The 14461-nt window shown below is 46.3% G+C and overlaps 2 protein-coding genes and 1 long non-coding RNA gene across 11 annotated transcripts in view; 2 read left to right on the top strand and 1 right to left on the bottom strand.

Annotated features, from left to right (window-relative positions):
- Positions 1-1106, bottom strand: part of UBR5 (ubiquitin protein ligase E3 component n-recognin 5) — a 65547-nt gene extending 64441 nt beyond the window's left edge. For all 8 annotated transcript variants that reach the window (XM_081013183.1, XM_081013186.1, XM_081013185.1 and 5 more), the window contains exon 1: positions 952-1106. In XM_081013183.1, coding sequence (XP_080869309.1) covers positions 952-1013 — 62 coding nt within the window. In that variant the 5' untranslated portion in view covers positions 1014-1106. The remainder of the gene's footprint in view (positions 1-951) is intronic.
- Positions 1107-1597: 491 nt separating this feature from the next.
- Positions 1598-6200, top strand: LOC308481138. Of its 2 annotated transcripts, none has more exons than XR_013988473.1 (3): positions 1598-1887; positions 4355-4454; positions 6104-6200. It is a non-coding gene; the product is annotated as an uncharacterized lncRNA (long non-coding RNA). The 2 variants fall into 2 exon arrangements; XR_013988474.1 differs by having other exon boundaries at positions 1598-2293.
- Positions 6201-7314: 1114 nt separating this feature from the next.
- On the top strand, positions 7315-13420 carry ODF1 (outer dense fiber of sperm tails 1). The gene is made up of 2 exons (XM_081014346.1): positions 7315-7744; positions 12930-13420. Exons 1-2 carry the CDS (start codon positions 7449-7451, stop codon positions 13243-13245), a joined length of 612 nt encoding a protein of 203 aa, XP_080870472.1. The 5' UTR covers positions 7315-7448; the 3' UTR covers positions 13246-13420.
- Positions 13421-14461: the final 1041 nt, after the last annotated feature.

Below are 14461 nucleotides of genomic sequence, written 5' to 3'. Positions count from 1 at the left end.
ATGCTCCCAATCATACACATTTAGCAGTTTCAAGACTGTCAACCTCAATGCAATCAAGCCTATTTCATAGATCTACCCTGCATGAACAGCAGCCACAATAAACTTACTGACTTACCTATCCGTTTCCCATCACTTAGTTGCAAATTCCCTCTTAAAAGCATATTTAATTCAAAACCTAGTCTTGCTCCTTTGCTTTCTACGCTTAAGACAGACAAGATTAGCAGCTTCTTCGAGATAAGATGGAAGAGTCCTTCAGAATTTTATCTGATGGCGTGCAACGTTCGAAATAGCTAAATTTCCATTGCGGTCAAGATTCCCGTAGCGCCAGAGTTAAAATATACACACCATCAGAAGAGGCCAAGTTACACGATGCTTACAGCGTGAAACCCCACGCGAAATCGCACTGTCAGTCGAAGTTTTTATTCAATGCCGGGGAGAGAAGACCCGAGAGTCTGCTCAACCCCACCTTTTGCAAACCCAGAGACAAAAGCAAAACCAACACGTTTCCAAGCCGGATCCTATACCCACGTTTAACCCAGGATCCAACGGGATCGTTGCACCTGGGTAAGTATGCATGGGACCGTGTCTCTCATTTTGACACCCGCGGCTTCACTTATCTATTTATTTATCGGTTATTTGGGGGGGGGGGTTAAGCGTCCTAATGCACGAGGCGGCTCTTGCATTTGCAACCCAGGCGGAGAACCTTGTTGACGCTCACAACGAGTAAAGTGAAAAGGAGTGGGGGAAATAAACAAAATCCCGGGGAGGGGGTGAAGGAGCAGTGTCCCCCCCCCCACACACATTCCACCTCCAACCCTTCACTCCCGTCAACCCAACACGCGGGGCTCCTCCCCTCACGCACGGGGGCTCCTCCCCCTCTCCTGCTTCCTCTGTCCCCCCCCATCCCGGGGGCCCCCGAGTGGCCTCCCCTCGCGCGCTCTCCCTCCTCACCGGTCATTGAGCTGGTCCTCGGTGCCCGGGAGCGGGTGCACCACGAAGTGGATCGATGTCATGTTTCGCTCCCCCTCCCTCGAGGGAGGCGGGCAGGGGCCGGGCGCGCGAGGAGGAAATGGAGGGTGCGGGAGGGGGGGGAGGAGGGGGGGGAGGAGGAGGAGGAGGCGGAGGAGAAAGGACGGGCGACGGCGGGCGGGGGGGGGGAGGGAGGGCAGGAGGGCTTGGCGCCCCCTCCGGAGTGCCGCTGGGTGTCTCGTTCACACTCGGGAGCCTCCGCTCGGCGCGAGGGGAGAGCGAGAGGCTGGTCAGCGGCGTGCACGGGAGCGGGGAGCTCGCGGCGGCGGGAAAGGGTTCGGTCAGCGCCCCGCTCTCACACGCGCCGCCATCTTAACTTCAAGCAGCCCCTCTCTTCCCTCCCTCTCCTTGCGCCTCGCCGGGGAGAGAGCGGACGGGGCGGGGCCGCCGCCGCCCAGCAGCCAATGGCAGGCCGCCGCTCAGCAGCGGGCGGCCGTGGGGACGATGTAAAGCTCGCGAGGGTTGGCCGGCGGCCGGCGTGCGTTGCGTCAGGCGCGGGCTGGGGAAGAGGGAGGGCGGCGTGGGTGCGCGCGCCGCTTTCGCTTCCAGTGCGGAGAGGGGAGGAGGAGGAGGCGGCGATGCGCGTCGGAGATGCGCGTCAGCGCCGCCTTCTCCCGACGGTCCCGCCGCAGCTGCCGCCTTGGCCGCCCGGCTTCTGGGCCTTCCCGGAGAGCGGGAGATAAAAGGGACATCCTCTTTCTCCTCCCCCGGAACAGACCGAGCGACTAGCGTGGAGGGCGGGGAATAATACCCTGTGAGGGAACGGGGAATCCGCCTCGCGAAGGAAAAAGCCCCCGAGTGGGAAAGGCTGGCAGGTCGCCATAGGCTTTCCCTGGACTTGCCAGCCAGACTCTGCCTGTAGGAGTTGCCAAAATTTATGTTGAGGTGGCGGGGAGGGAACACGCGAACGTGTGAACGTCGCACTTGCAGCTTTGCCTGGGGAAAGCCCCGGGGAAACCTTTACTGCGGTTTGTGTGAAACGGGCCCTCCGTGCGTGACGGATAGGGAAGTGCAATCCACTGTCTCTCGAGACAGATGCCAATAACAGGTTTCCTTCCTCTGCGCTTTCCCCATTTTATCCTCACAACAACCCTGTGAGGCAGTTGTGTAGTAGTGAGTCACCCAACAGGCTTTGTGGCTGAGTGAGGATCTGAAGGTCCCGTCTTCACAATCCTAGGCCTACACTTTACCACACTTGAGTGGTTTTAATTCTGTTCACTGGCTGTTTGGTTGTATCGCCACCCCTCTTCTTTTTTTCCATGAGGTAAAGAGTGTCAAACCGACGACCTTCTGATCAGCAAGTCCTAGGCTCTGGTTTAATCCACAGCGCCACCCGTGTCCCTCTGCAGGTCATTGTAGCTACCTCTGATCCAGCTTGGAGGAAACCAACAAGTCTGAATTGTACCTTTGTACAATTGGATAGGGGACGTGGGTGGCGCTGTGGTCTAAACCACTGAGCCTCTTGGGCTTGCCGATCAGAAGGTCGGTGGTTCGAATCTCCGTGACGGGGTGAGCTCCCGTTGCTTGGTCCCAGCCCCTGCCAACCTAGCAGTTTGAAAGCATGCCAAAAAGTGCAAGTAGATAAATACGGTAGGAAGGTAAAACTGTGTTTCCATGCGCTGCTCTGGTTTCGGTGTTCCATTGTGCCAGAAGCAACTTAGTCATACTGGCCACATGACCCGGAAGCTGTCTGCAGACAAACGCCAGCTCCCTCGGCCTGAGGTCCGCAACCCCAGAATTGTCTGCAGCTGGACTTAACTGTCAGGAGTCCTTTACCTTTACATTACAATTGGATAGTTACATGCACACTTCAGGCAAGCAAGTAGCATTATTCAGAGCTCAAGGGCACCAAACCACTCAAGTAGGGTGCAAAACAGGGCCACTGAAGGCTGTGACCTGGGAAGAGTCCTAAGAGCCAGAAATAGAGGCTTGGAAAGTCTCCAGATCTGAGGTTCCATTTCCCTGGGCTAGAGTATAGAAGCCCCATCGTGAACTATTAACCTATGGTTATATGATTTGTGTGTAACTTTCTGAGGTCAAAGGCCTGAGCTTTAACCTTGTGCAACTTCTTTTTAACATCTATGTACCTATCAGGATTCCCAAAAAATGTAGTTTGTGACTGCAACATCTATGACTCTCAGGCAGGAACTCCTTTCCAATTTCGTTGCTGCTTCCTACTATGCTACCAGGAAGTTTGCAGTATCTCTTCTTGTTGCTGCTTCCCCTTATGCTCATAAACCAATATACAATGGTATCTCATGTTAAGTACTTAATTCGTTCCAGAGGTCCGTTCTTAACCTGAAACTGTTCTTAACCTGAGGTACCACTTTAGCTAATGGAGTCTCCCACTGCCGCCTCGTGATTTCTGTTCTCACCCTGAAGCAAAGTTCTTAACCCGAGGTACTATTTCTGGGTTAGCGGATTCTGTAACCTGAAGCGTCTGTAACCCGAGGTATCACTGTACTCCTGATATAGACATTGTTCTGAACATTACTGTCTGTGTGGAATCAGTGGCACTAAATTAGGACTTCGTCCTTTTCCTGGCAAGCCCGTAACCTATCACTTATCCAGGATGACCAGTAGGCTATAGGGTTTTATTTGCTACATTTACATGCCCTCTTTCCATGGTAGAAATAAAGGAAGAATGTGTAGGATTCCCTCACAGTGCTCCATCCACACACTCGCCCACCCTGGGCCTGGTCGGCTTCATCAATAATATCACATTGTGTATCTTCACACCAGGCTGCTGACTGTTACAGTTGGCATTCCTCTGGCTGGCCCTGGCTGTTTACCTGCCAAACTGGCTGTAGAGTTGTGCTGGCTGTGTTTAGTCTTTAAACCTCTGAGTAAGCTTGTGTCTGTAGGTGTTGCTGCCCTCCTGACTGAAGAGTCATGAAGATCTCTAACGAGGGGGACACTATGGCTGGGGTCCCCAACATGGTGTCCGTGGCACCATGCTCCCCTCAGACACCCTGCTTGGTACTTACCAAGGCCACTGGGTACACCCAGTTTTTCATCTTTGTAAAAGAACATCAAGCAATTAAGGACAGCTTTTGGATGAGTTGAATATTTTGCTTGTTTGGTGGAAAAGGTTCTGCACGCCACCATTTTTTCTTCCACGAAATGGGTGTTTTGTGGTGCAGTTCTTAGGTCTTCAAATGGGCATTCTGCACCCCAGAGTTGGAGAGAGCAAAAAAACCTAGTAGATAATTTAAATAATGTATTTATAATGTATTAAATAATGTATTAAATAATGTATATATAAATAAAAGATATTTAAATAATGTAAGAATTGCTTTTTGTGATCATTGTTTTCTCAAAACAGTTTGGAGTTTTAAGAACTGTGAAACTAGGAAACGTAATGCCTTAAGATGAAGTTTGAAATTTAAGAGTCTTATAAGAAAAAACAGTATGCGCAATACAAGGTATTTAAACTACAAGATTTTGGCCATTTCACTTTCTGTTAAAATGAGTTCTGTGGTGTCTCTTAACGCAATAACTTTTGGACATTAACAAAGCTGAATGTTGGAAGATTCGGATAAAAGAAAGTACTTCATACAGCGCATAGTTAAACTGCAGAACTTGCTTCCACATGAGGCATTGAGGCCACCAATTTAGACAGCTTTAAAAGAGGATTAGACAAATTCAGGAAAGAGGGCTATCAAACACTATCAGCCCTGATGGCTCTGCTCTGCCTATAATATCAGTTGCAGGAGAGTTTCCCACAGGGATCTGGTTCATCACTGTGAGAACAGGATGCTGGACTAGATGGGCCACTGGTCCTGATCCAGCAGGCTCCTCTTAAAGAATGGCTCAGGCCAACAAACATCTGTATGATTTGTACACAGTGTGTGAAATCTGGGAAATCAAATAGTGTAATTAGCTCAAGAGATATACTAAAGATGTATACCGTGAAGCTGTTGTTATTCCGATGTTCTTCCAACTTCTCTGTTCATCTCAAAGCTAATTTATGGAACAGGAATGGCCTCTGAAAACTGGAGGAGCATCTGCTAAGCTCTTTTTCTCAGAATGTTCTCACCCTGCAGGGAAGATCTTGTAAGGCCTTAAGAGGTACTGCCTCTGGGGAACCCACACCCATAGCTTCACTTGCAGAAATATTGAGAATCAAGAACTACAGAGTTGGAAAGGGATCCAATGCAACTATCCAGATCAACCCACCAAGCCTTCAAGGATATATTAAAAGCAGGCTTCCTCAAACTTGGCTCTCCAGATGTTTTTTGAGACTACAATTCCCATCATCCCTGACCACTGGGACTGCTAGCTAGGGATCATGGGAGTTGTAGGCCAAAAACATCTGGAGGGCCGAGTTTAGGAAGCCTGATTAAAAGCAACTAGAGAGGAGGCCTCTGCTCCTATAATTTGCTCAAATTGCCTCTTGCTGCCCTCTGCTGCCACCTGGAGGCTGGTTAAGAAATAATGAGTCAGTTCTGATTGCAACTACGTAGTGCCTGCTTAAAGGTGGGTCAATGAGTTCTAGTGTAATGAGAATTAATGATTACAGTTACTTATGTTGTTGCTGCAATCAGCTAAATGAAACCATATTCCCTTCCATGCATTAAAATCTTCTGAGGAGGGTTTCCACCCCACCCTAGCTCCACAAGGGACCCCACTAGCAAAGGCAGGCCGTGGGTTGATCCTAGAGCAATTTCAGTTGTTGGCTAGGATGCTTACTGTCTTAATATGTACTCCCAGATACAAGTGTCATAATGTCAGGAAACTCTTGTGTATTAGATAGAGGTAAGAAAAAGATAGCTACGGAATATTAGGGTGTGGTGATTGCTGCTCAGAGTCAGAGCTCCAGTCGTGTGCAACCTACCTTGTGTGAATTGCTGCTAGTCCACAGAAACTAGCAGACCAAGACATGGGTGTTGTATCTGCTGTTGCACCAAAAACAGAGCTGTGCTATCCCTAAACAAGAGGTGATTTGAAAAGTCAGGGACTACGGCTGGTAGCAGGCGGAGCCAGGACCAAAAGATGGTGGAATTTGCAGCTCCTCCTCTCTCTGTGTCACCTCATTCGGTCTCTTACATTTCCCTTCCTCTCTCACACAAAGCAAAAGAGGATATGCTTCTCAGAAGGGCAGTTTGGAGAGCAAAAAGTGAGCCTACATTATCCAGAGAACAAGGTGACACTAAGGGTACATGTGAAATTTAGTCAAGGCATTGTTTTTACTTCTTAGAACAAAATTTATATACGGCTTGAATTGTAGTGAAACCTCTGCAGTTGGCTTTTGGGCTTTAAACCTGCGATAGGATGTACTTTTTACCGTCCTGCGCAACAGTTGCCTAAAATACCCCCTGAAAGCATTGTTAAAGATGGGAGTTGTACCCAACTAAGTTTTACTCAAGAGTAGACCCATTGAAATTAATGGGCCCAAGTTAGTAATAGTCACTCATTTTATTGGGTCTGCTTTGAGTGGGACTAGATGTTAAATTACTTCGCCGATTCATAGAATTTTGTAAAACAATAGTTCAGGGCATCCTGATCAAAGCAAAAGTCTGAAAATTTAGCCTTTTATATTTCTCGCCTAAAACCTGTGACATAATGGCCATTTCATAATATCAGAGTAATTACAAGCAGTAGGAGACAGTGGGCACAGAAAACTGAATCCAGTGTATTTTAACTAAAACCATCTGAGGGAACTTGGTGTTATTTCTGAAGGAGGTGGAGACATATTCAGTCTTGTTACCCAATAATTAGATCTTCAGAAAGTTTGAGGGATATCTCTTAGGAGGCCACATTCTGAACATAAAATGGTTCCTGAACTAAATTTTGAGTTTAAATTTAATAGTTGGCCCCCAATAGTAACGTTATGAAACATTATTCATAAGTGGATTTGGCTTTTCAGGATATGGGCCTGATTTGCTTTCTGCCTATATGTTTTATGTTTCTGTGTTTATAAGGACAATTGGACAACGTCCAAGTATTTCGCCCAAACCAATCTTTAGTTCCTATCACAACACCATTAAGACACCCACATCACACTCATTTCCTACCAAGAGGCCAAAGTACAAGTTACCCCCCTGAGAAATTCTGAAGTCTGTAATGTGGGCTTTTAACAGAAGTCTGTAATGGCTTTTAACAAATACCACAAACTCGGAGCTTTCTGACTTCATTGTACATGAAAGAATGAACTTGATGCTTCATCAGGGTGGCATTTTACATTCAGGAGCTGAGACACAACCACAGTTTACCGTTCCCGTGGCGATGGCTAGACTGTGACCTATTTGCAGAGCAATGATGTCATAAACGCCATGCTGGAATACAGCCAGAACACCAGTTGCTTGCTCCTTAATGCAAACTTCTGGCCGGGGCTTGCAAGACCAATTTTTTTTCCCCTGACGAGTGCCCTTTATTGAAGGCTGTACTCGTCGGTTAATATGGTTTAATGCCTACTCATGGCAACCCTCTGCAACGCCCTGGAAGCTGTTAGGCGAGATTTAAGGCGAACCGACAGAGAAATAAAGAAGCGCTTAAGGCTTATGGACATGAGTTGCTGCCCTAAATCCTGCGAAGTCCAGGCAACCTGCCTTTGTGATATAAGTCTCCACCCACATTGTTGCTGTCTTCTCCACCCCTACCCACACTGCCTGTGTGACATACTATGCTGTCGTCCCTGTAGACCGCCTTGCCTCACACCTTTGGAGCGTAAAGCTATCAGGGCTAAGATAGAAGCTGAGCAAGAACTGGCCAGGTAAACGGGTTTCTCCAGTTTGTCGCTTGTGTAATTATTTAAGGTGTTAATAGTTAAGGTGTTAAAAGGAGCTGGGTGGAAGCAGTGGGGAGTGCATTTGTTCCTGTGTATCTAGTTCTGTAAAGGGACGCGGGTGGCACTGGTCTAAACCACTGAGCCTAGGGCTTGCTGATGAGAAGGTCGGCGGTTCGAATCCTCGCGACGGGGTGAGCTCCCGTTGTTCAGTCCCTGCTCCTGCCAACCTAGCAGTTCAAAAGCACACAGTGCAAGTAGATAAATAGGTACTGCTCTGGTGGAAAAATAAATGTGCTCTGCTCTGGTTCGCCAGAAGCGGCTTAGTCATGCTGGCCACATGACCCAAAAGCTGTCTCCGGACAAATGCCAGCTCCCTCTGCCAGTAAAGCAAGATGAGCTTTAAAAGAGGATTGGACAAATTCATGGGGAATAAGGATATCCGTGGCTCCTTGGCCTGATCAAGCACGCACCTCTTACTTACACTCTTAGAAGTGCTTTATGTATGCACTTTTAAAGCCTGTGGAGGCACCGCAGCTTTGAAATGCCCTCTCAAGGGAAGTACACCAACAAAGATACTGTATTTCAGGCATGTCCAAAGTCTGTTTCGGGGACCTAATCCGGCCTGCCGGTTGGTTTAATCCGGCCCCCGTGGCAGTTTATCTCCTGGGGTAAAATCCTAAAACAAAGCTCAACAACTTCAATCCTAAAAAAAGGTCAACAATTGTTGTTGTTCACTTCATCAAATCTGGCCCTATTTGAAAAAAGTTTGGGGCCCCCTGCTGTATTTTCTCCCAGGCGTGAGGTTGCAATCGTTTGTACTCCATCAACATTTATCAAGAGGAGACCCATTGAAATTAGTAGCCATCGCTAACAGGCCCATTCATGGGGTTCTGCTCTGAGTGAACGTTGGCTGAATACAACCCAATCTTTTTATTTGCCTCAGGCACTCTCCTTCTCCAGCAGAGTGTCTGAACTCTACCCTGCGACTGGCTTATGCACACCAGGGGTGAGCAATGGCTACATGAGGTTGCAGAGTGCTTCTAGGTGGGCATTCATTGGGGGGTCTGGGGATTTCACGCATGCACTTCCTTTGCAGGGTCTGCACAACGTAGTTGGCATCAAAATGCCAGCGGGGTATTTCCCCTCCCCCATTTAATCTGGATTTACCCATTTATCAGAAAATCCCTTAAGTTTCTCGTTTGTTTGTTTTTAAAATGTTGGCAATGACCTATTGCAATACTAAGCCCCTGGGATAATTGTTCCCAAAGCGTGGGATAATCTCCCCTTCAATGCAACTCTTAGGACTCAGCTACATTGGTCAAAAAACAGTGCTTTGAATGCGTTATAAACATGCAACACCAGGTGGCGCTAGAGAGCAAAAATATTTTCTTTGCCATTTTCCATAGCGTCCCCCCCCCCTTTTGTTATAACAATTTAATTTCTAACTTTTTAATAGCATTTTTTCCTGTGTGTAGCTGGTTGGACCCTGTAGGAACAGAATGCTAGACTAGGTGGCCTTTGGTCTGATCGCAACAGTCAAACAATAAATAAAACATATCAAGAAGCACACAACAAGGTTGATCAATTCCCACATAAATCTTAACAAGGTCTAAAAATAACAATTGCAGAAAATTAATATCAATAACAGCAACAAGAAACCCCAACAAAAAAAGACTAAACAATCCCCCAGCCCAAGAATCTCTTCAGCAGCCTCCACTTTTGTAGTTGGAGTCAGTCAAGACCCCACCCTCCCAAGCCAGGTGGGAAAAGCCAGCAAGGCAGGGAGCAGGTCTTCCAGGACTCACAGGCAAGATGGTCTCTGGCTGTATATAATTTGAGACTCATGAAAGCACCACACAGGAAACCAAAGTTTTACAGCCAGTGGTTAGGCAGATAACAGAACTGAGTGTGGCCAAAATACATACTCATCAAATAAATTCAAGGAATGGCCCTACCTCCTCACAGGGTTGCTGTGAGGATAAAATAGGAAATTCCATGTATGTTGTCATGAGATTCTTGGCAGAAGGGTGCACTACAAATATGTAATGACCTGGCCTGCCGCTGCATCATTTATCATTGAGCATGTTCACGTTTCAGCAAATCGGAAAGTGTCGTTTGAATTTCTATTGTAAGTGGAATAAAAGAGCCATGTTCATGTTTCCTTTTGTGTGCTTGTATACCACTTTTAGTCACCAGGTAACTTCAGAACAGTTTCCATAATAAATAAATCCATGGGCAATATCCAGCAAAATATTTCCATTAGCACAAAGACTTCTGACTGTGCAATGGAACTTCCTCTCCCTGTATGCACCCACTAAACCCATTCTGGGAGTTTTTCTAACCTTCCAGAGCAGATTTCAGGAGGGGCTAAGGTTGCACAGAGAGAGGAGAGGAGAGGGAGGGGAAGTTATTTTGTGTCCTTGCACTTAGTAGTGGAACTACTTAATTGGAACCTGCCCCATATCATTAAAGATCACACAACACAATTAAAACACCTAGCAATAAACTATATCTTAAGAGCATGAGACACTTAAATCAAGGTCGTGGTTTCATGCCCCACATTAAGCAAAATATTCCTGCATTGCAGAGGGTTGGACTAGATGACACTCATAGTCCCTTCTATAATAAAAGATAACCCCCAAGCTCAAAAGCAGTCTAAGCATAGCCTGTGACAGCTAGAGAAAGAAAGTTTCCAGCAGGTGATGGAAAACCCCATCTGTGTTATGTCTGGTTTTGACTCCACGAAGAGGGAGCTCTGCAGAGAAGACTCTACTCCAGGTCCCTTCACAATAAGAGATGTCCATTGGTGGATCCACAAGCAGGGCCTTCCCTGCTGATCTGAGGGGCGAGGGAGGAGACATTGATAAGTGCTGCTCCATCAAATCAAATACCCAGGATCCTATGTCATTCAAGAGCAGGGATGGGCAAATCTGCCAGTTTCTATTTTTTCACAATCTTACATTCGAATCACTTTGTGATTTATTTTTTTTAAAAGGATCTTGTGAAAATTTATCATTTTATATAATAATAATAATAATAATAATAATAATAATAATATATTTATTTATTTATTTATACCCCGCCCATCTGGCTGAGTTTCCCCAGCCACTCTGGGCGGCTTCCAATCAAGTGTTAAAAACAATACAGCATTAAATATTAAAAACTTCCCTAAACGGGGCTGCCTTCAGATGTCTTTTAAAGAGAAGATAGCTGCTTATTTCCTTCACATCTGAAGGGAGGGCGTTCCACAGAGCGGGCGCTACTATCAAGAAGGCCTTCTGCCTGGTTCCCTGTAACCTCACTTCTTGCAATGAGGGAACTGCCAGAAGGCCCTCGGTGCTGGATCTCAGTGTCCGGGCTGAACAGTGGGGGTGGAGACGCTCCTTCAGGTATACTGGACCGAGGCCGTTTAGGGCTTTTATATTTTACATTTCACATTTTGGTGTGAATTTCTCCTAATGAACACATTTTTATGTATTTTTGTGTGTTATTTTCACATATACATGCATTTCAATGCACACTTTACCCTAGTATATTAATTTTTTTGAAGGATGGCTTTGCTTCAGCACTTGTTTCCAACTGTGTATTCCTTTTCTACATAGCCACATTTCTTTATGTGTCTTCCTTTTAACTATCCCTAGATTGCAAGCTTTTTAGTATGCTTATAAAATGTCCTGCATTAGATAGTGTTTATATATTTATCTCCTATACATAAGCTAATTGCCAAATGGCACCTTCAGCCTTAGTTACACTCACCAAAATGGAATGTCTAGGCCCCTCTTTTTTGTAACTATTTTTCATTTCATTTCCATACCACTTTATTTTTTAAAAAAATAAAAAGGTCTCAAAGCAGTTTACATTAAAACATTCAATAAAACAATCCAGAATAAAACAAATGCAAGCTTCAAGGAAAATATTTCCGATCCTTCTCTAAGGGACATTTTGCTTTTCCCAAATTTATTTACCTCCTTAATTTATATAGCTGTCCCATAGTAGAAGTACTCTAGGAAGCCAGTGTGGTGTAGTGGTTAGAGTGTCGGACTAGGACCTGGGAGATCAGGGTTCAAATCCCCACTCAGTCATGCAGCTCACTGGGTGACCTTAGGCCAGTCACGGCATATTCACCTGCCTCACAGGGCTGTTGTTGTAGGGATTAACTATGGAGAAAAAGCTGGGATCTAAATGCAAAAAATAAGCTCTTCAGCTTACTTGCTTAAGAAAGCTGGAGGGGCCAGCCAGATGGAGATGTCAGCCGCCAACCTGGCATTCAGAGATCTCCACATGGTCGCAATTGGACCCGTGCCAGTTGCAAAACGCGCCTGGCGCCTGGCTAGTTTATAATACTGCACACACACACACACACAAACACACACACACACACACAGAGAGAGAGAGAGAGAGAGAGAGAGAGAGAAGGCCACTGGCAAATGATTAGAGTCTAATGTTTTTACAGCAAACATCACAGATTTGTCACCGTCCAGTTCTACCAACACAAGGATATAGATGAGTTCAACCCTATGGCATTTCCTGTGAACTGGTACAAGCTGATGTACTGTATTGCAACCATTTGGTTTCCACTGCCATATAATGTGAATCCACTGACACAATGAACCATCGAATCATGCCTATTTATCAACAGATTCTTCGCTTCTCATCCTGTATTTTAATACTTTGTTGTCTTTTAATACGCACTTGTATTTTAATACTTTGTTGGAAGCTGCCCACAGTGGCTGGGGAAACCGACTCTGGGGTTGCGGCGCTCATCTCGCTTTATTGGCTGAGGGAGCTGGCGTACAGCTTCCGGGTCATGTGGCCAGCATGCCTAAGCAGCTTCTGGCGAACCAGAGCAGCGGACGGAAACACCGTACTCCTGGAGCGGTACCTATTTATCTACTTGCACTTTGACGTGCTTTCAAACTGCTAGGTTGGCAGGAGCAGGGACCGAGCAACAGGAACTCACCCTGTCACGGGGATTCGAACCGCTGACCTTCTGATCGGCAAATCCTAGGCTCTGTGGTTTGTTTTTATTATTATTAGTAGTAGTAGTAGTAGTAGTATCATCATCATCCTCCTGTGTGGGAGATTCCGGCCACTTGAAGCAGCTTGGCTCGTTCTTCCCTATGTTATTATCGTAACCATTATTACTACTGCTGTTGCTATTATTTTGCAGAATTCGAAGAAGGATCACTAAGATGATGGCAGCATGTAGCCGCCCAAAGCTGCTGGCTTTAATGGACGTTAAGGGTTTCGACCCGGAAGACATTACAGTGAGGGTACAAGATGGGAAAATTAAAGTGTCGGCTGAGCACGAGGAAGAATTTAAGACTTGCAGAGGGAAGGAGTACAACTACTCCACCGTCACCAAGGAGATCTGCTTGCCACCAGGGGTGTGTGAGAACGAAGTCACTTATACCATCGGACCCTGCAGTCTCGTGAGGATAGAGTCCCCAGGCTGTGTCCCTTCCTGCCTGCTTAGCCTGCTTTGAAGAAGACACTGGATGATCAGCTCTGGCAGCTGTTCAGCATCTGGATGCGACCTCAGTGGATCCTAAGGGGAATGGTTGTGTTTGGTTTCTTTTTTCTCTCTCTCTTTTAATATCGCCCTTTAAACGTGTTGCTGTCCATGCGAACCTTCTTCCAACAACGACAATGCTGAGCATCTGCTGGTGTGACTGCGTTTGTTTTTATTTTCAAGTTGTATTTTAAAGGGTGTCTTCATAGCTGGTCACTGCCATGGGGGGGGGGGGGGAGGAATGCAGTGCTGGATTATCAAATAGGCAGAATAGGCACAGGAGTATAGGCTCCACACCTTTTAGGGGGCCCGCGACAATGGATCAAAATAATATTGATCTTGAAAGAAAATTACAATCAAGCTTTCTTAGTTCAGTGTGAGGCCCCCCAAGATTTTGACTGCCTAGTGGCCTCTACAGGGTTTAATCCAGCACTGGGGAATGCCATTCCTGTTTATTTTTAGCGGAGCTGGAAATTATGGGGAGGGACCCTCGCTCAGTAGTAGAGCACATGCTTTGGGGATCAGGTAGCAAGGGGTGGGGAAAGACACTGTGCTTGAGATCCCTGGAAAGTGGCAGCGAGTCAACGTACAGTTCAGAGCTTGATGGACTAAATAGGCTGACCTGGCAGGAGAGAGGTTATTCTCCCCCTGAGCAATTAAACTTGTAGTTTGTACCGCAGTAAAAACAGAACAAGCCCCATTCCACTTGGAGGGTTTTTTAACAATCCAGCACTATACAAATTAAATAAATACATCTTTACGTCTTTCTTTATTAGATTTACATACCGCACTTCAGCATAAGATCTCAGGGCAGTTCACAGAATAAAACAAAACAGCAAAACAAGAACACCCCTTTCCCACAGAATATTAATCGGCCCAAGGCCTGGTTGAAGAGGATCATTTTCGTCAGGCTCCTAAAAATATATAATGAAGGCACCAAGCGAACCTCCCTGGGGAGAGCATTCCACAAATGGGGAGCCACTACAGAGAAGGCCCAATCTTCTGTTGCCACCCTCTGGACTTCACCTGGAGGAGGCACTCAAAGATGGCATCAGATGATGAACGCAGAGTCTGGGACGGCTTATAATAATAAATTGGAACTGGTAGGGCAGATGTCAGGGAGACCAACAGTAACATACCCTCCAACATTACTCTGGCAAAAATTGGGATGCACATCTTTTGGTGCCTTG

This window comes from Podarcis pityusensis (genome assembly GCF_964106645.2).
Source record: "Podarcis pityusensis genome assembly, chromosome: 7".
In the NCBI taxonomy this organism is placed as follows: domain Eukaryota; kingdom Metazoa; phylum Chordata; class Lepidosauria; order Squamata; family Lacertidae; genus Podarcis; species Podarcis pityusensis.
This window is presented reverse-complemented; position numbering and strand designations above follow the sequence as displayed.

Bases quoted from the DNA above. Each gene is read 5' to 3' on its own strand.
- ODF1 (XM_081014346.1), top strand. From the start codon at position 7,449: ATGGCAACCCTCTGCAACGCCCTGGAAGCTGTTAGGCGAGATTTAAGG. The intron at 7,745-12,929 runs GTAAACGGGTTT...ATTATTTTGCAG, and splicing joins GCTGAGCAAGAACTGGCCAG to AATTCGAAGAAGGATCACTA.